Source organism: Terrapene carolina, unplaced genomic scaffold (genome assembly GCF_002925995.2).
Source record: "Terrapene carolina triunguis isolate 2854851 unplaced genomic scaffold, T_m_triunguis-2.0 Scaffold69, whole genome shotgun sequence".
NCBI lineage: Eukaryota > Metazoa > Chordata > Testudines > Emydidae > Terrapene > Terrapene triunguis.
Genome location: NW_020664420.1, coordinates 31,716,782 through 31,731,497, shown reverse-complemented (window position 1 = coordinate 31,731,497; position 14,716 = coordinate 31,716,782). Strand labels below are relative to the sequence as shown.

The window sequence follows — 14,716 nt, the reverse complement described above, 5'->3', positions numbered from 1 at the left end:
TCTACAAAGATTTTTTTTTTTTTTTTTTGAACTCTGGAAAACACTATGCAGTTGAGAAGTCCCGGACTACCCATTTCTACTCATAAGCCCAATTCTTCTAAAAGGAGTAATACAAAAATAAGAGAAATTCTACCTCCCCACTTCTTGACAGTTAAAATATATGCCCAATGCATTATTCTATGCATTTACAGATCAAGTTATCAAGTTTAGAAGAAAACTTAAATTTACAGGTGACAAAAAATCCTGTTTGTATTGCATACTCCTGTACTTCTGTCAAAAAGGTAAAAGTGACGAAATTAAAGCAATACAGGATATCCATACTCAACCAGAAACATGTAAAAAGCATTTTTGGTTTTTGAAGGGAAGAAACAATTTAAAAATAAAAACAGAAATAGTGGGGAAAAGGAGGATCTAGAAGGGCTGGTCTACACTTAAAAGTTTGAGTGTTATAACTATATCAGTGAGGGGTGTGATTTTTTGCTGATACAGGCCTTGTCTAAACCTGCAGTATGTTGATACACATGGCAATGAAAGACTCTGGCAGTGGAGAGGGAGCAGGGAAAGGTCCAACAGCGGGGAGCTGTCAGAGTCTTTCCCTGCGGCAGGGAAAGGCTCCAGCAGTGGGACACTACACTGCTAAAAATAGCAGTGGGCATGTAGAAAGCCATGCAGGGTACACTGACGTTGTGCTCAAGACACTCAGAGCTGTGAGCAACTGAGTTACCACTCTGCCTTAGCAAGAGTGAGAGCTTTGCTGCTGCCAAGCTGTGTGTCAGTTCACTGACACATGAACCTGTCTGCCTTGCCAGCCAGCTCTTCAAGCTCTGCCAGTCAAAACCTTGCCTTGCAAGTAACAATCAGTGAACCCCATCTCCCAAAGTCCCCAGAGATGTCTCCCTGAATTGTCCAGTCCCTCTCACTGGACACACTCCGAAATCATTAGAGTCACGGCATCCAAAGTGACAGAGCGATAACAGTGGCTCACAGCTCTGGGTGTCCTAAGCAGGACATCACAAGCATACCCTAAGGTTATGGTCTGTTCATACTCTACTTCCCTAAGCAGTGCCTCACTGTATACCTGTGCTAGCTGAGCATGCAGGGTCTGTACTCTACACACCGATGTATATGTAGACATACCTATAATTACATCAGTAAAAGCCCTAGTACACACAGTTCTACACCAGTATAATTGCATCCACACTAGGGACTTTTTGTGGATGTAATTATACCAATACAGTTAAAGCAGCAACGTTTTCTATTATAGACCAGCCTGGAAGCTCAGGTTCTGAAAAGCAATACTGTGCCTTTCACGGCAAGGGGGTCTCAATTCCTAGTGAAAAAGTGTATACGCTACAACTGACGATCTAGGCAGAGGTCCTCAAGGAGACTGAACCTGTCCTCTTACCCCAAAAGGTGACACCTCCAGAACAGGACTGAAGCATATTGGTCAGTGTGAAGGTGCTTACACACTGTTGTAGTCCTGTCTACCAATAAATACTGGAATTCAGTTTCCAATGCTGTTAACTTGTTACCTTTCATAAGCATGAAATTAACTTCAAATAAAATAAATGCTTGGATCAGTCTTTTGGTCTGTGTGTTAGAAAGAAATGCAAGCATACTAAAAATAATTAGAAAGTGCCTAAAATAATTGTGTGTCATACAGTACCACAATTCAGAGATCTAATACAACAGCTAAATTAGCTATAAATAAAATATTTCCCATACCTATTTGCATATCTCAGTGTATTTAGAGTGTTTTCACAGGATGCCATCCCTGGAGAGATAGTAGCAATCTGGAGAAAACAAACCATAAATCAACAAACATTTTGTAAAAAGAATAACATTGCAGAACTTAATAAGTTTACCTTGCACTTCAGATTTCACATAGATTAAACACATTTTTAAGGCCAGAAGGGACTATAATGATAATTTAATCTGACCTCCTGCATAACACAGGCCAAAGAAACTCACTCAGTAATTTCTGCATCAAGCCCATAATTTCTGGCTGAGCTACAACACATCTTTTAAAACAATGCCCAATCTTGATTTGAAGACTTCAAAAGTGATGGAGAATCTACCACAATCCCAAAGTAAATTATTCCAACGTTTAGTTACCTTTGCTGCTAAAAATTTCCACATTATTTCTAGTCTGATTTTGTCTAGTTTCAGTTTTTTATCACTGGATCAAACTATGCCTTTTTCTGCTAGATTAAGGAACTGTCTACTAGCCGAGATCTCTCCCCCATATAGGTATGTGTAGACTGTGATCAAGTCACTTCTTAATCTTCTTTTGGATAAACCAAATTGATTGACTGTCTATCATCTCTCCCTATAAAGGTATATTTTCCAGACCTTAAATGGTCACCCTGCTAGCCAGGGTGAGGCTTTGATGGGGCCGGGAGCAGTGGACACACCCTCAGCAGGTGTGAGGGTATGAGATCTCAACTGGGAACAGCTAGGGCAGCGCCCCAAGTGTTCCCTTTACTTCCCCCTCCCACTTGCCTTTAGAACGTGTATGGGGGGAAGGGAAGGAGCTACTTCTCTCTCTTTCTTCCTCCTTACCCTATTCTTCATGGTACAGGGCATGGGGAGAGGATATCACATTCTACATCCAGCCCTGACCACCCACCACTGCTGCCATTGGGTGGTGAGGGTGGTAACAGGACCTGGTGATTGGCTGTGTTTGTTGCCCTGGAAAATAGCTATTTGGGGCCCCCCGTTTCAGCTCCACCCTTAAACTAATATAATGGGTCTCCTTTGATCCCAGGGGCTAGATCACCAATTTTGGGATCTGGAAGAGATTTTTCCAATTTGACAAACTGCCATATGGGTTTTCACTCCTATCCAGCATCCCTGTGGTCTGCTCTGACAACTATTGTTAAGGATACCGGATTTGCTAATAACAAATGAAACAACTTGAAGGTGCTGTATGTCACTAAGTATTTACTTAAGCACCCTATATGAACCACTAACATTTACTAGTCCCGTGGTGCTCTTCTGATGTGGTACAGAACCCCATACAATGCTTGGGGTCTGATCCAAAAGCCTACTGAAAGTCAGTCTGTCTTTCTGCAGCCTTTAATGAACTGTGGATCAGACTGGGGGGAGGGGAAAGGGAGGGAGGAATTACCACAAACTCCATGTTTTAGGAAAATTGACAAAACAGCATTAAACACACACCATTATTTCCACTAAGTCCATCTCATTGACCTTACTTCATTATTTCAGCACCAGACCCAGGCACTGCAACTTCAAACAACCTTTTAAAAAAAAAAAAAAAAAAAAAAAAAAAAACACACAAAGTAAAATCACCACAATTTTGAGCTGCATCCATTTAACTCCATGGTTCTCTTTCATTCAGAAGCCTTTCCTATGTTCAGACTCCCAGCATTTACAAACATAAAATCTGATTTTAGGTGAGAGTCTGAGAAATGGGTGGTTGTTACTCCCACTCCCTCTCATAATACTGAGCGTCCTAGCATTCTAATTTTGGTGCTTAAATTTCATCTCACTGAGCATCTCTAGCCTACAGATAAAATTAAACCTATATATTACATGTATAGGTTCTCTCATACATTGGCTACTGCTGGGGGAATTCTGCACTACTGCACACGTGAAGAATTCATATACCCTGCAGATTTTTTTTCCTCCACAGAAAATATATTCTACTGGAGAGGCACTGCAGATACGCATTTTGCCCACCAGGGTCTGCTGTAGCACGAGAACAGAGGGCAGACGGCTCACTGGCCATAACAATCAGCAGCCAAGGGGGAGGAGGAGAGGCTGCATTCCGCACAGGGCCCTGCCCGCAGGGCCAGGTGAGAAGGCACGGGATGGGGCGGGACGGGGGGAAAACAGACAGCGGGACACAGGGGGCTGCTGGGCAGTCACATAGACCAGAGTTCAGAAGGGATGGGGGGGAGGACAGACTGTGGTGGGAGCTGAATGGGAGTGGGGGTGAAGGGCCACATGGGGACGGGGAGCAGTGGGGTGCACAGCCACATGGGGACAGTAGGTGGCTGAGTGGGGTTGCAGGGATACATGGAGATGGGGATGGCTGAGTGGGGGGTGCAGGGACACGTGGGGATGACAGCACGTGCCTGACTGAATGGGAGGTCAGGGTCAGACAGAGTCTGCATGGGGGAGACTCTACTGGATCCTGGCATGAGTTACCAGATTTTTTTTCTTCCCTTACTTACTGTAACTGTGGTTCTTTGAGATGTGATGCACACTTGGTCTGTGCATGCCTAGAGCACCGAAACTGGAGAATTTTACTTAGCAGTATCTGTGTGGGGGGGCACTCACGCCTCATGGCCATAGTCTCTCCCCTGGCTATATCATGTGACATCACCCAGACCCCCCTCAGCTCCTTCACACTGAATGCCCAGAGACATACAGATGGGATGGAGGGAGGGTCGTGGAATGAACATCTGCATTACATCTCAAAGAACCACAGTTACAGTAAAGTAATCTTCGAGTAGATGCAGCCATATATTCCACTTAGGTGAGACTCAAGCTGTACCCTCTGGGGGTGGGGCTCAGAGGCTATTTAAACAAGAACTGCAGGACTGCCTTCCCAATGTTTGCATCTGCTCTGGATGCCGCTGTAATGGCATAATGGTTTGTAAACGTATGTATCAATGACCATGTGGCAGCCCCACAAATGTTCAATATTGAGACATCACTTAAGAACGCTATGGGCTCGGACCTATATGTAGTGTACATTTCATATGCAGTCTTGACACAGGAAGTTATCCACTTAGAGATCGTCTGTGAGGAGACTGCTTGTCCCTTCGTACGGTCTGCATATGACATAAAACAGAAGAGGCAAAGCCCAAAGGGGTTTAGTTCTGTGTGGGTAAAAGGCCAGACATCGTCTGACATTTCACGTTCGATGGCACTGCTCCTCCAAGAATGAATGTGGTTTAGGAAAAAACAAAGGCAAATATACTGCTTGGCTTAAATGAAACAGAGACCACTTTAGACACAAATTTTGGGTGCAGCTGCATCATCACTTGGTCTTTGGAGAATTCCACGTAAGAAGACTCCGCCATCAAAGACTGCAACTCACACACTCGCAGATGTTATTGCCATGAGGAAAGCAGTGTTTTGACATGAGAGAGGAAAGGGGCAGGATGCCAGAAGCTCGAACAGAGGTCCCCTGAGAGCTGCTAAGGCCATGTTAAGGTCCCACAAGGGAAACAGTTCCCCTACCAGTGGATGGAGACGAAGAATTCCTTTCAAGGATCTCGCCACTATGGCTTTGGAAAACACCGATCTTACATGAATGGATAGATGAAAGGCTGAGATCACCAACAGATGTCCCTCAATGAGCTAAGTGTAAGTCCCAACAACTGAAGATGCAGCAAACAGTCCAAGATGTCTTGGACACTAGCCAATGTCCGCTGAATTCTGCAGGCCAATGACCACACAATCAGCAGGAACGCGCTCAAACGCGTACAGTCTATTAGGGCCATAATGAACTCCATTTTCTGAGTAGGGACCAATGTTGACTTTCCTGTGTTGAGGATGTGACCCAGTCAAGTAAGTGCACAGTGATGCATATGAGAGGAAGGATTGGGCACTGGTAAGGATAGGGATTGGTGGCCAGTAGGCACCAGGCCAGGGGCCCCCCATCCCGACCACAAGACAAGTGCCAATCCTGGTGCCTGTAGTGCCCCATAAATGGGCCCCAATGTGGGTCAGGTGATGCAGAACAGGAGAAAGATCCTGATCACAATGCTGAGGAGCCTCAGGTTTCTGAGGATAAAGGTTAAGCTAGTCCTCAGGGAGCAAGTAACCAGTCTAACTCATCTGTCACCCAGAACGAGGCAGGGATCGGCGCCAATAATGGAAGCAGTACCACCAGCATCAAGTACACCAGTGCCAGAAACAGTGTTGACCCGAAGTCAGCAGTGGTACTGAAACAGCTGCCAGTGCCTAAGTGGAGGGTGGTGAAAGCCACCACTGTAACATCTGTGTTGCTGACTGCAATGGTGACAAGGAGTTTCCTGGTGCCGAGTTCCTTGCACCAAGTCCGGAACTGGCCCTGGTTCCACAGACTGTGGAAGGGGAACATTGGGCTGTGGTGCCAACAGACCCAAGGGTTCAGCAGCCTGTCCAGCCAATGGGCTATCAACGATGCAGCCCTGGCAAAGACCAGGACCAAAGGAGAGGCTGGGACAAAAAGGCAAAGGATGTCTGTAGCCCCTGGTATGCCACTGATGTGGAAACAGTTACTGCCAGCCATCAGTACCAGACTCAACAGATGCCCTGAGGCCAGAACTGGAGTCAACAGTACAGGGTCTCTAACCTCCCAATTTGGTACCCGGGAGCGGTTAAGAGGAACTCGGCACCATCCTGCGCACCAGCACTAACCCCAGGCTAGTCCACGCTCTTCCTGGAGGAGGCAGAGGAGACCCCATGAGACCTGGAGTGGTCTCAATAGATCTTATGCAACCTTTTCCTCAATGCATTGGACAGGGAACAGCTCCTCCATCTCTCTGGAGAGGTGCCTGCTCCAGAGTGTGAAGCAGAAGGACTCTCAGAACCTGAGGGTGACCTCTGATCTGCGTCTCATAAAAAGTATATTAAAAAATTTAAATGGGGGGGGGGGAGGGCAGGGAGGATAGCTCAGTGGTTTGAGCATTGGCCTGCTAAACCCAAGGTTGTGAGTTCAGTCCTTGAGGGTGCCATTTAGGACAAAATCTGTCTGGGGATTGGTCCTGCTTTGAGCAGGGGGTTGGACTAGATGACCTCCTGAGGTCCCTTCCAACCCTGATATTCTATGATTCTATAACGGCCTCTGTGTCAAAGCATGCTGCAGGGCCTGTTTGAGCAGGTGCTATTTTAGGCGAAGATCCCTAGCTGAATCCGTTTTGTGAAACATCTACAGATCAAACACCACTCCTTGACATGGGCCTCACTCAAGAACAGCAAGCACCACGTGTGATGATCATTGTTAGGGATCGCTCCGCCACATGACAACAATGCTTAAACCCCAGAGAGGGCATCACAGGGGAATACTTAACTAAATACAACTAACGCTAATCTAACCAACATTAAGGGTACTACTAACTACATACAACTAGAAAAAACACTAAAATAGGGAGAAGTTATGAGGTTAAGACCACACAGACCTCTGACTCCAGCCCCGAGCAGTAAAAAGGAACTAAAGAAAGTTGGGGCAGTGCCACCTCATATAGCCAGGGAGGGGCTATGGCCACAAGGCACGAGCACCGCCCCTCCACAGGTAGAGCAACGCAAAATTGTCCGGCTCTGGTACACACACACACACACACACACACACACACACCCCTAAATGGAACACATGGCTACTCAAAGAACTGTTCTCCATTTCAGCACTCGTGTGACCTGACAGATGAACTGATTTAAGGGATTCATTGTGGCCCCCAATTCAGGACCACACATGTGCCTGTTTAAAGTTAAATATATGCTTACATGCTTTCCTGAACAGAGATGCTTTTCTGAATTGGGAACTTTATCTATAGATAAATTTAAATTGCTAACGAAGTATCAAATAAAGAGGTCTGGATCCTTCTCTTGTTTCTATTTCAAATTAAGTATCAAAGTAAAATACTGCAGCTCGCAGCATCTTTTCAACATTCAGTAAATTTAATTATGCTAAAATCAGGTACTAGTGACATAACTGTGTCCTAGCTCTTCCACGTTATCTAGTTTGCTCCTCCAAGTGCCACATGAAAAGGTAAACATGGGACTACTCAGGGCAACTATGTCTATAATCCTTCACAGTAACATTTTTCTGCCAGTCCAGACAACAGCAGTTTGAAACAGATGAAGATTAGTGTAGTGTAGTGAAGACTGCGTATTGTACAAGAGCACAGGCAATCATCCTGAGAAGAAATTCTCCTACTTCAGAGAATGGAAAAATATGGGGGTAGGAAAGGCTGGAAAAGTCTAGGGAGTCCTGCTATCCCACACCAAATTTAAACTTCTAATATTAGTACATACTGGTTGCTAAGAAAAACAGAGAAAAATTATTCATTTAAACAGATCACATGACTGCCACAAGCTTTTCTTTATGAATTACTATGGGACCTAATAAACAAGTTCTGCAAGTTTCTAAATCCTTGCAAAGCCATTACTGTGTAAAGGGGGTATCAGGCATTAGCTTGCATCAAGTTGTGTTCAAACTAAGCCCTCACCTCACAATTGTTCCAATACCTCAAGGGAGCTGAGTAACTGAGTTTTGTGAATGTACTACTGTATCATTCACACTGTTCTAAATACAGCTTTGCATTTCTTTACACATTCCATTCTTAAAGAGTACCGAGTGAAAGAGACATCAATAACATCACACACAGCAAGGCCTTCTAGTTTTTCTTTCATTCGCTAAAATCAATCTATTCAGAAGGTATTTGACAGAGGACTACATATGCTGCAATATTTAGGTATAACTGAAAATTTCCACTAGAGAGACAAGGCCAATGACGTAATATCTGTTGTTAGATCAACTTCTGTTGGGGGAAAGACAAGCTTACACACAGCAGCTGTCTTTCTAATATCCTGGGACCAATACTGCAAAAAAAGTTCCCACTAATACTTTCCAGGTAAAAGTTAGCAGATTTCTTAAAAACATCGGGCACCTTTCCTCACTCCATTAGGTTACCGTTTTTGAGTCTTTGTTCCTGAACTACACCTCTTCACTCTACTCTTTGGTAGGATAAAAACCTTTCCCTATCATTTTGGAATGGCTACATTTGGAGAACAATTCTGCTCTATATTTCCTTTGGAAACATAAACCTGAAATCATTACCAAAAGCCCTGTATTTCTAAATTCACGTATCACAAATGAAGGAGATACACAGACATGAGAAGGGAGAGACAAAGACATTCAGTTACAAAATAACATGCATGGTACATAGACAAAACCAACAGGTTCTTAGTGTAATATAACGCCAAAGAAGAGGCTCTGTAAATATTTATAATGTATTCAGGTCTCAAGAGGAATGATTCACCTGTTGCTGCCTATTGTTTCATTACTTTAGCAAGCTATAATTTGACACTCTAGTTACCTGCCATGTACCGACAACCATCTTTGCACATTGATTTGGAAGCAGACTGACATTATGGAGACAGTAAATATCATTGGAGAAGACATGCTTGTTCCAAGTCTCTTATCAGGGTCTTATTTTCCTAAACTGTTACCCTTAGCTTGGTCTTACTCAGCGGAGGACTGCAAAACAAAATCTAATTTAATCTATTCAGTCTTTTCTGAGCTATTCAAGCGTGAAAAGAATGGTTACTTAACCTTATAGTAATAGTGGTTCTTTGAGATGTTGTTGCCCATGCAGATCCCACTCTAGGTGCTCACATGCTCCATGAGCGCAGCAAAATCAGAATATTTTGAAGAGCAGTGTGTGTTGGGCCCCATCCACACTGTATATGTGCCTCCCTGGATATGAAATGCCTCAGCAATCCCTCAGCTCCCTCACTATTTCAGAATCCCAGATAAGAAGACTGTGGGAAAGCAGAGATGGACAGCACATCATGGGATCCATACAAACATCTCAAAAACCAGTTACTATAAGGTAAGCATTTTTTGCTTCAAGTATGTGTCTGTGTGGATCTCACTCTAGGTGGGATTGAGGAGTTCTGACTGTCACTTAACTAAAACAACTGACACTGCTCTATCAAATTTGGTATCTGATCTTGCAGCCAGGTTAAAGGCATAGCATTTAATGAAATTAAGAGGATTAACTCTACGTAGCTGCCTCGCAAATTTCAGACACAGAAATCCTGAAGCATGGAGAGGATGCTGCTTGTGCTCTAGTGGAGTGAGCGCGAATCTGTGAAGAAAATGGTATATATTTCAGCCATACGATCATATAATAGCAGACAGATATACACTGTGTAATCCATTTTGAAATTCTCTTGAGAGGAGATGGCAAAAAAAGAAGGGAGGGGGGGAAGGAGAAGACAGCCTAAAAGGGTTTGTCCTGTCAAGTTAGTATATTATAAGGCCCTCCCAAGTTATAGAATTCTCTCTCCCCCGAAAGGTATGGAGTCTTGGGGGGAGAAGGGGAATGGATAAATTAGGTCAAATGAAAGACTGACACAACTTTGGGAATCAACTTGGGATGAAGTTTTTATACCATCATATCTCTGTGAATGGATGTGAAAGGAGGGTTAACTACGAGAGCTTGGAGTTCAGTTCCAACTGATGTAATGGTAACTAAAACGGCCATCTTGAGTACAAGAGTAAACATCACTCCGAAAGAGGCTCAAAGGGGGGGCTCCATCAGGTTTGTAAGGATAATTTTGAGCTCCCCACACTGGAGTGGACTGGTCTACACTGAAAAGTTACATGGGTATAGTTACGTCTCTCAGGGGTGTGAAAAATCCACAACCTGAGAGATGCAGTTAAATCAACCTAATCCCCAGTGTAAACAGCACTAGGTCAACAGAAGAATTCTTCTGTCAACCTAGCTATCACCTCTCAGATACCTGGATTACCAAAAGCAATAGGAGAACCCCTCCCATCACTGTAGTAAGTGCCTACACTGAAGCGTTACAGCAGCTCAGCAAATGCAATGTATGAATAGAATGTGCGGACTGCACATTCAAATTAATGCCCCCTGTATTAATTTGAATTTACAGTCAAATTTGTTTGACTGTACATTAACAATTAATGCTCTGCTTCCTTGCTTTTATAAATACAGGAGATAAAGGGCAAACAACTATGTTAATGCAACACTAAGACTTAAAACACAGAAGTCAGTCAATTCAAATATTCCCACAGCAACTAACTTTGCATCATTGCATAAACCTAACTTTTTTTGTACTTCTTATTACATTAAAGCAAATTAACTATATTTTTGCAATGTGGTATAATTAGAACCATAAAACTTTTCAATTTACTGGCTTCTGATACATTTAAGTATCACCCATAACATTGCTTTAAGATTTTTTTAAGAAGAGGTAGATGAGATTTTTTTTAAAATCTCCATTCTGGCTTTATTTAAAAATACAGTGCAATGTGAAATTTTTGTAGCAGAGTTTTTCTCTAATGTTTTTATTAAATTAGCAGTAAGAGCCAGGGGTATCACTGGTTTTTGACTCATTACCTAATACATCTTATTTCAGGATCTTCAAGTATTTAGCCCTTAACATTTGTAATCAGTAAGTTATCCAGTGTTAGTGGAAATACTATTCTGCAACCATGACCTTGTGGTAATACTGTACACACATTTTAAAAGTCTATCACAGTGAAGGCATGCTACTTTAACACATATTAACAAGTTAAATTACAGTGGTGGCTTTAATGTGAACAGCAATTAATACACATTAAAGGTAGTGAGCCTTATATACACTAGTCTTTTCAAACATGTTAGCACGCGTTAGTTAAAACATGCTAACATTGCACCTTTAAATCCTAATCCAGACAGTCCCATAGGCATATCTCGTTGTGATTTAGTCTACCTTTGTTACTTCAGAGGGCCAGTCAGTTTGGTATAACCAGTACAACTTCTAGAGCAGTCAAAAGCCAGGGAAAACGGCTTTACATTCCAGTGCTCTCTCATATACTATGATTAATAACAACAATCATAATAATATATACTTATGTTTATACACACACATCCCTCAATATACCACTTAGATTAGCAATAATACAGTATTTACAAACTCAAAGAGGATGCCCTTACTAAAAGTCTGGAGCTATGCTGATGCTCCTTTGAAGCTGAAGATTTTGTTGGATGTTTCCAACTTCCAAATACTCAAGGTACCTCAAGAAAACTAGAAAGGGTACTGTGCCAGCAAACCAGAGTTCTGCTTCTTAGAGGGTCGCAAGGTAAGATTGCAACTTCTCCTTCCGAGCTCTGATAGCTCAAAACAATATCTTTAAGCAGATCTTACATCTGTGGCTTTCTTTATAGCGAAACAGGTCCCACTCATAATTGTCCACATTGAACATCTCTTTTTCAACTCTTGAAGCTTCTGGATCATATTCTGATTTCCTACATACAGTAGAGAACATTTTAAACACTAGGCCTATTAAGGCTTAATACTAAAAATAACAGAAAACCTAATAAACTATAAAAGGACAATTGAATAAAACAATCCATGAATTCATCGTAAAGAGCTTTTCAGGCTCAAAGAACAGCCCTCCAAGGCTGATTTGTGCAAGAAAAAATGAACTAGTGGGTATGCACTAGCACATTTCAAGAACCTGATAGTCATGTATTCACGTACATACAAGATGTTCCTTAAGATGGAAGTTTATGGATAATATATACAACACACATTTGCAAAATGTTGTGAACTCTAATGGCAAATTAGAACATTTGAGACAGATTTATTTCTCTTGTAAACAAATCTCCTTACAAGAAAAGATCCTCTCACTGCCAAAAGACAGGATAATTGGGGGGGGGGGGGGTGAAATTTTGATGAAGTATTTTACATGATCAATAAAATGAAACTATTTTCTTTTAAAGTATTTACTTTTTGTTAAAAAAAATCCATATTCTAAGGCTAAAAATACTTGAAATCTTATGCCTCAGCAAATCAAAGGTGTGTTTGTATTAGCTGACAACCCATGTGTTCTAGCTTATATGCCGCATAAGGTGTTAACTTTGCACATATACTAAAGTTTTAATCAGAGTTGTAGTTATGATGAGAACCATAACTTACAAGTTCCTGACATCTGTGTGTGTAAAATAATCACAAAGTTGCTCTAGCAGTTTTTAGAAGTTCCTTCTTTTAATAAATTAAAAAATTAAATAAAGACATAAATAAATAAATAAATAAATAAATAAATAAATAAAAGACGAGGACACACACGATCATGGTATTCTACAGTCAAATAAATGTAGTTATTACATTGCATACTCACATTTTTTCCACACACTAGGACTTTACGCCCTTTACATAGAACACACTGTGCTTGAAAGTGTAAATTCTGAAAACAGCAGTGTACACAGTCTTAGCAGAAAGGTCTGCAAGTTTGTTGCATCCTTTACAATGCCATTTTAAAATATGGGGTAAGAAGAAAGACAGCATCAGATGTTTCTCAAGACTGGCAAGCCCTTTGCTACACTCTCTGCATCAGTTTCAGTTTTGCACTTCCAGTAGAGCACAGTACATTAAGTTGATGTATTAGACTAGCGCATGTCAGGGTGGTTAAACACTGGAATAAATTGCCAAGGGAGGTTGTGGAATCTCCATCTCTGGAGATATTTAAGAGTAGGTTAGATAAATGTCTATCAGGGATGGTCTAGACAGTATTTGGTCCTGCCATGTGGGCAGGGGACTGGACTCGATGACCTCTCGAGGTCCCTTCCAGTCCTAGAATCTATGAATCTATGTGAAATCTGAACTGAGTGTGTCAACAATGACATGATCTAATTCAGCGATTCTCAAACTGTGGGTCGGAACCCCAAAGTGGATCACAATCCAGTTTTAATGGGGTCCCCAGGGCCGGCATTAGACTTGCTGGGGTCCGGGGCCAAGCCCGAGCACCACCACCCAGGATGAAAGCCAAAGCCCAAGGTCTTCAGCCCTGGTTGGCTGTGCTCAGATTACAGGACCCCCGATGAAGCAGAAGCCCTTGGGCTTCAGTTTAGGCCACACCCAACTTTGGAATTGGCTCCCCCCACCCACAGGGCAGTGGGGCTCTGGTGGGCTCGGGCTTCAGTCCCCCCTCCTGGGGTCGTGTAGTAATTTTTGTTGTCAGAAGGGGGTCACGGTGCAATGAAGTTTGAGAACCCCTGATCTAATTCATAACATCAATGGTTGGGGCGTAAGAGGGTCAGAAGAAACAGAAAGACTATTTCGAGGGTAGGAAAGGCTGACTAGGGTTTGTGGAGGTGCTGAACAGCTGACTGGTCTGTCCTAACTATCTTAAAACTATATTTGATAATATGTTACTTCACAAGTGGTGCAATTTGTACATATCTGGAATTTTCCCATTTCTCTGCTTTGTTAAAAATGAGTAATTTTCCAATTGCTTATAAACCTGGTTTCTACAAATGTTTCCACAATCAATCATACAGAATTTTAAAAATAAATCTTTAAAAAAAAAATAATCTAAATGCAAAAACAGCATACAAGACATAACTGCTACAAAACATTTTTTCACGGTCTTAAAAAAAACCCCACAGCCAAAAATATTTGTTTAAACTTACATACACAAAAAATACCCCAAAACCCAACATCTTGTCTTTAGGTGGACAATAAGCATGAGAAAATTCAAAATAAAAAGTTAAGTGCCTGAAAAATATGTGGCTTATAATGAAAGGGTCTTGACATTCCTAATTATGGGAATACTGTAATTATGTGGTTGGAAAACAAAACCAAAAAAAAGATCATGCAGTCAAATTTCCACACCCCCACATTCAAAGGCTCATTTTACAGTGAACATATTTCTGAAATTTAAAAAAATGAATGTTTCATCCATAGTTAAAGCACAAAGAACTGATCAAAGAATGATAAGAACCACTCCAGCATTCTCAACGCAATTCTCAATGCAATTAAAAAAAAAAAAAATAGTAAATTCTTCTCACAGATGACACAAAATTATAAAAATTAAGCAAATTCAACCTGGGAAATCAGAAAAATAATACACAGATATCTATGTAGTACTCAAAAAGTGGTATGATTTTAATCAGAACTGCACTCTGATTCAATAACTCTAATTCCTGCATGTATTCATATTCCTATCTGTTTACTATTTTTG

The 14,716-nt window shown here is 41.8% G+C and overlaps 1 protein-coding gene across 6 annotated transcripts in view; it reads right to left on the bottom strand.

The window, feature by feature from the left end:
* Positions 1–14,716, bottom strand: part of KIF2A (kinesin family member 2A) — a 97,328-nt gene that overhangs the window by 15,235 nt on the left and 67,377 nt on the right. For all 6 annotated transcript variants that reach the window (XM_024193191.1, XM_024193185.1, XM_024193188.1 and 3 more), the window contains one exon: positions 1,726–1,793. In XM_024193191.1, coding sequence (XP_024048959.1) covers positions 1,726–1,793 — 68 coding nt within the window. The remainder of the gene's footprint in view (positions 1–1,725; positions 1,794–14,716) is intronic.